The sequence below is a fragment of the Diplotaxodon limnothrissa genome, linkage group LG16, assembly GCF_057381915.1.
Source record: "Diplotaxodon limnothrissa isolate DT_005_m linkage group LG16, D_limnothrissa_male_GT1.1, whole genome shotgun sequence".
Lineage (NCBI taxonomy): Eukaryota > Metazoa > Chordata > Actinopteri > Cichliformes > Cichlidae > Diplotaxodon > Diplotaxodon limnothrissa.
Window position 1 is genome coordinate 6,270,525 of NC_140611.1, and position 6,303 is coordinate 6,276,827.

Genomic DNA, 6,303 nt, shown 5'->3' on the forward strand with positions numbered 1-6,303 from the left:
GCAAGAAAACGTCTGTAATTGCTGGTTAAATGTTTTATTTAAAATATTGGAATCTGCTGTCAGTAACCAATACATATTAAAAGAATCAAAGTGAACACAACTTTTACAACATGTCATGTATATTGCAAATTAATGAATTAAAAAGAAACAAACAAAGAAACCAAACTAATAAGACTATTTTATTGAAAACTGTATAAATATACTAAAGGGAGAGGGGAGGGGTTAATACATTGATTTTCTTGACGATGACTTAGAAGGGAGGAATGCAATGCTGCCATCTAGGGGAACAAATATCCACTGCAGCGTTTCCTGAAAACGCATATGGGAAAAACACAGTTCACATTTCTTTTCATTTTTTCTTAGTTTTTCGTTCATTTCTTCTACCTTTCAGCTTTCTTTCCCTTATCCTTTTCCTCCTTTTCCCTTCCTCAGATTCTCTCTTTCCACTTTTCGCTTCTTTCCCATTTTCAGGTTCAATCTCAGCTCCATCTCCTTTCCCAGGTCTGTCATCTCCTTGGATCTTCTCTCCATCATCTTCACTTTTATCTCCTTGATTATCTGGGTTTTTTGGCCTACATTTATCTCCCTCTACCACCTTTTCAGCATCTTCCTTTGTACTTTTAGTGCTCTCACCATCTCCCTCTTTGGTGACATCATTACTATCATCTCCATGTCCCTGTTTTTCCCCCTTCATATATGAGCCTTCTTCTTCCTCCTCCTCCTCTCCCTCTGCCTCCTCTCGCTCCCATTCAGCCTCCCTACCCACACCTTGCCCTCTTCCCAATGTTCTGTCTCTCTCTCCATCATCTTCTGACAGCTGAGTCTCCAGTTCTGAAACTTCCAGCTCCAGCTGCGCCACCCTGGCCTGCATTTTGCGGTTGCTCGATTCCAATTCCATCATTAGTCGAGCTAATTTAGTTTGCAGAACCTCCAAGTTGCTCTCTAGTCTTTGTATCTTGGTTTCCACTTTCTCTCCCTCCCCTTCCTCTTTCTCCCCACTCTCCTCCAACATGCCCATTTTAGTGAGGATCTGTCGGCCTTTCTCCTCCAGGTGACGTTTGGCTGCAGGGAACTCCGATAATACATCTGTCAGGTCTTCTTTGGACAAGCTGAAGAGATCAGAGTACCCATTGCTTCGGATGTTGGCAGTCCTGCGGTTGCCTGACTTGTTACCTGTAATAAAAGAGAATAGTATTTCTGTAAAAACCTGACAAACCTAAAAATTTTAAGGATGTTACCAACATTTGTTGGTTTATTCAAGACTTTTAAAACCAGCCAATCATTCTTGTTTTGGTCTTAAATTAATTGAATATACACTATACTAGTGTATAGTGTATATTCAATTATACACTATATTGCAATCCATGCAAATCATTGAATTCAGATGTATAATATCAAACACTTAGGCATGCAGAATGCGTCTACAAACATTTGTGAAAGAATTTGTTGCTCTCAGCAGCTCAGTGAATTCCAGCATGGGCCCGTGATAGGATACCACCAGTGCAACAAGTCCAGTTCTGAAATTTCCTCAATGCAATGTAGATGTAGATGCAATGTGGAATGGGGTTCTATGGCCGAGCTGCTGCATCCAAACCATACATCACCAAGCACAGTATAAAGTCTTGGATGCAGTGGGGTAAAACATGCACCACTAGATCCCAGAGCAGTGAAGATGTGTTCTATAAAGTGGCGTATTATGCTTTTCCATCTGTTTTCAGGAATGTTGCCAGGGGAACAGTACTTGTCTGAGTGCACTGTTCCAAGTGTAAAGTTTAGTGGAGTGGGGATTGTGGTGTTGAGTTGTTTTTCAGGAGTTGGACTCAGCCCCTTAGCTCGCGTGAAAGAAACTCTTAATGCTTCAGCATACAAAAATATTTTGCAGCAATTTCATGCTCCCAACTCTGTGGGAATATTTTGGGGATGGGTCCTTCCTGTTCCTACGTGACTGGACACCAGCCCTCAAAGCAAATTCCAATTGATTGCAGTTAAAAAACAGCCACCTGATATACAGGTGGCTGTTTTTTAACTGCCATCAGTGTGTAGTAGTATGTCAAGGAAACAAATAAAGAAAAATAGTAAAAGAAAGTAGTAATAATCATCCATAATATTTTGAATGTGAAAAAAAGAAAAATCCAACTGACAGCTTCAACTAAACCAATAGAGTAGGAATTATAGAGGCTCCCAAAAATACCTTTGGACTTACCAAAAAAGTTTAAACTGTAAATAAAAAAACTGAATATAATAATTTGTAAATCTTATAAACCAATATTCTATTAACAATAGCGTTTCAAAATAATGTTAGCATAAAATTGTGGACCCTTTGAAAATCTTATCATCTATATCTGGTCTCCTCAGTTCCTAGATGTTTATAGACTGTTGTTAACAGAAGAGGGATGTTACAGAGAGTCAAACACGGCCCTGTCCCAACTTTATAGATGTATTGCTGCTATCACATTCAAAATGAGCTAAAGTCTTTCTTAAAATGTTGCATTTTCTCAGGTTAAACAGGATACATTCTCTATATTCTATTCAATATGCAATATGGGGTTGTGAGATTTACATTAAATTTTACACCATGTCCCAACTTTTTTGGACCTGTGGTTGTATGTATGTTATGGTGTTGTGGACATTTCTAGAGATTTTTTGCAAATCTGTAAAAACTGTAATTCAGCACAACCACTTGAAAGTAAACTTGTTTGCTTTCTTCATACACCAACATTCCCGATTCCAATTATACACTTTTAGATGCCTTCAGAAGCAATTTTCTTTCATCTGAGTCATCTTCTTGTGAAAACTGTGAACAGAATTATAGGCTCCACCTTGAATTTCAGCTGTACTACAATTAAAAAACTCTTAGTATAATTTGTATTTTAGTCGTAATTCTTCACTTTAAATGTGCAGAAATCACGTTCCCTCCTTTTATAGAGAATACTTGTCTATTTCAAGCATCTCTAATAGTCTGGAAGAATACTTTTACCATTGTTGAGACTCTCGGTTTTATTTTTTAGACAACTGAAGAAAAAGAGCTGGCCTGCTTCTTGTCCATGTGTCTCTTCACCAGCTAAACAAATTCACTTGTAAGAGCATGCCCAAATCACTTAACATACCTTTGATGTTAAGGATACTAATTTCCCCAAAGAAATTCCCATCACTCAGCACAGCAAATTCTGTAACCCCATCATCTGCCACAACTGCCAATTTTCCTTCTTTGATGATGTACATTTCATGGCCCACATCTCCTTTCCTGCAGACGTACTCTCCTGGACTGAACACCTACAAGATGAAAAGATAAAGAGCAGGTGAGACTTCATCAGCCTCAAAGGATTGTTATATTCCAAAAGCACTGTCAAGGTAAACCAACAACAGTGTTAAATTTGGATCTGCAAGATAACAGTAAGCTACTGAACCACATTCCACAGAGAGCAGGTGCCATTCACTTTAGTTGTGTGCTCTATAAACAAATTAGTGACTATAAGTTACAAACACAGCTTTGCCAGCTTTCTGACCTGAGGAGTTAGTTTGAGAACCAGCTCCTCCAGCAGACTTCTGTCGCAGTTCTGGAAGATGGTGACTTTGGAGAGTGTGCGAAGATGAACGCTGACCGTGATCTCTGTCCTCATATGCAGAGGCAGCTGCTGCAGGATTTCATTTTCTCGCATGATCTTCTTGTTGATGTAAAGATGCTGGTACCAGTTGTTGATACGCTCTCGAAGCTCCTTGCTGATGTGATGACTACGCAGGTATGCCTTTACCTGAAAGAAGGAAAGAAAAACTTGATTTTCTATAAATGTTAGCTAAAGAAAGCTATCACACAATCTTCATTATTAAAAGTCTTTTCAATAAGCTTGGCTCTTCCATCAGCTTACCAGCTCATGGTTAGGGAAGAAGACATTATCGCGATCTCTTAGGCTTGTGATGACATTGCCGATATTGCCAACAATTGACGCAAACACCAACACAGCAATGAGCAAGTCTGCGATCATAAACAAGAACTCCTCTTCCCTTTCTGGCTGGGGGACGTCTCCCACTGTGGTTAAAATCTGAGCGGAAAACCAGAAACAGTAAAAGTACTGACGTCGCATGGAGCCAAACTCTGTGTTGGTGATATTAGGGTAAACCCAAGGATCACTTCCAAAGCCGAGGCTGCTGGACAGCGCAAAGTACAGACAGGTATTCCAGTGGATAAGCACAAAGATGTAGATCATGAGCTTGGCAATGCGGAAGGTGTTGGGGTAGGAGGTTCTTGTCTCCATGCGGTCCAAGGCCTCGTTGAGTCGTGGGATACGCAAAAGGCGGTTGATTCTGACCAGAGGAGTTTGGATGCCGAATGCAAAATACAGGAAGTCGAAAGGAAGAATGGAAGCCAGGTCCCAGAGGAAATGTTTAGAGCGCAGGTAGCGCTTCCTCAACTGAATCAGGTCTTTGACCAGGATGCCCTGATCCAAGTAACCTGAAGAGGCAAAAACAGTGTTTAATGAAGCCCAGAATACTCATCATACAGTGATGTAATTTATCAATACACAGGTTGGCTCTAACTGTTAGAAAGCATCCAAATGACTTTTCCTCATTATAGCTATAGCCATAGCTACAGCGGCCACATGAATAGAAGCAGCTAGGGAAAAAAGACTGTCATATTTAATATGATAAAGGGTTATGTGACAAAAGTAAGTTGGAATTTGAACTCCCACTGTAAACCGACAGAATTACCAGTGTGAAGAGTGATGATCATATCAATCATATACATGAGGTCTGACACATAGTCCAGAGTAAGCCACACAGGGAGGTAGCTCAGTGCTATCATAGTGAAACAAGTCCTGAAAAACACAAGCATTGCTTCAGAAAATGTCCTATCACGCACTGTTGTTATATGCTTAGGAATGATTACCATTTGCAAACATACCACACTGCACTACTTTACCTCAAAATGATGATTACCCAGTTGTAAACGATGGGTAGTGTCATGACCTGAATCCAGACATAATAAAACTGCTCAGCTGGATCAACAATGAACTCGTTCCAGCTGAGAAATGTTGAAGAAGGGAAAGAAGAGAAGAACAGAGTCACATAAATATTATGATTCGAGACTTGTCATAGTCAAATTATTAACCAAAGCATTGCTTGTGACAGGAAAATGTATTAGGATTTTTCACTGTGAAATATTTGCCAAAACAGGAGCCCAAACAAAACGATGAAAGACTCTTGTCATGAATAAATGATATTATATCTGATCTAATTTGTGTTAATTATCTCAAACAGGTCAAATGTTTTAAATCTTAATAATTAGAAACATGTTGTCATTCTACAAGCTGCCTAATTGAATAACAGCCTTGTTGTTGTTGTATCACAGCTGCACTTTTCTTTTTCCAAAAAGATTCAGCTTAATCAATAATACTTACTTAAATTTCAAAATTCTGCCCAGGAAAGTGTTATGTTTTCCCTTATCCTTGACACCATCGTGTCCTTCCCCACTGGCTTTCTGCCCCTGTTGCCGCCTAAACAGCCTCTGCCATCGGTTCCCTCTGATACTAACATCACCTGTTATATCCATTTTCCAAACATCGGTCTTAAATGAACGTATTTTTTAGGCAAGTACTGCTCATGATGAAGAGGAACACACAGGCACCACTGTAGAGTCCACCTAACAACAACCCAGGTCTACCTGATCACTGCCTGGTGATGCTGGTCTCTATGGAGGGAAACCATAACAGATGTCATGTGTCTTCTGGGAATTCTTAACTCTCTCGGAAAACAAGGGCAGGCTATCTCTTTAAAATTCAGACACAGCAAACACTGACAGGATTATAGAGCCCAAACTACAGAGAGGATGTCACTGTGTGTCTATAAATTAATAGGGTATGGATTTTTTTTAATATACCTTAAATTTGACTTGATTATTGAGATTGTTTAATTTTTGTCATCTTCTTGTAATATTGTAAAGTCTTTAGCCTACAATATAGTTGGTGTAAAATAAATTTTGAAATACTCAACTTAAAATGTTGACATAATAATACAAAATTAACACTTATAAATGGCTTTTCTTTTTCCCCAGTGGTAAAAACTTCCATACATTTCTGGATTCGCTATGTGGATTTGCTTTCCATGTTTCCATGTTTAAGCTACGCTGTTTTATTTGACTGCTGCGGGTCTTTACGTTTAGATAAGCTCTCCTTATTTGCCTGTGCTTAGTTTATTTGCATGGCTTTTCTGAAGGTGCAGTAACTGGAGCTTTCAGGTCCACTGATAAAAAACAATTATCCGACTAAGAGGTGAGGACTGCAAACTAACTCCAAAGTCAGACATGGT

At 39.3% G+C, this 6,303-nt stretch overlaps 1 protein-coding gene across 1 annotated transcript; it reads right to left on the minus strand.

Moving 5' to 3' along the window:
- Positions 1–349: 349 nt before the first annotated feature.
- On the minus strand, positions 350–5,548 carry cnga4 (cyclic nucleotide gated channel subunit alpha 4). Its single transcript, XM_085374183.1, has 7 exons — positions 5,397–5,548; positions 4,919–5,020; positions 4,708–4,814; positions 3,867–4,450; positions 3,507–3,752; positions 3,108–3,273; positions 350–1,173 (listed from the first exon to the last, which is right to left on the minus strand). Exons 1-7 carry the CDS (start codon positions 5,546–5,548, stop codon positions 350–352), a joined length of 2,181 nt encoding a protein of 726 aa, XP_085230309.1.
- Between the last annotated feature and the right edge of the window lie 755 nt (positions 5,549–6,303).

Excerpts from the sequence above, each read along its gene's own strand:
- cnga4 (XM_085374183.1), bottom strand. The coding sequence starts at position 5,548 with ATGGATATAACAGGTGATGTTAGTATCAGAGGGAACCGATGGCAGAGG. Across the intron at positions 5,021-5,396 it reads GGCAGAATTTTGAAATTTAA|CTGGAACGAGTTCATTGTTG; the intron begins GTAAGTATTATT and ends AACATTTCTCAG. Across the intron at positions 3,753-3,866 it reads TCTTCCCTAACCATGAGCTG|GTAAAGGCATACCTGCGTAG; the intron begins GTAAGCTGATGG and ends TCCTTCTTTCAG.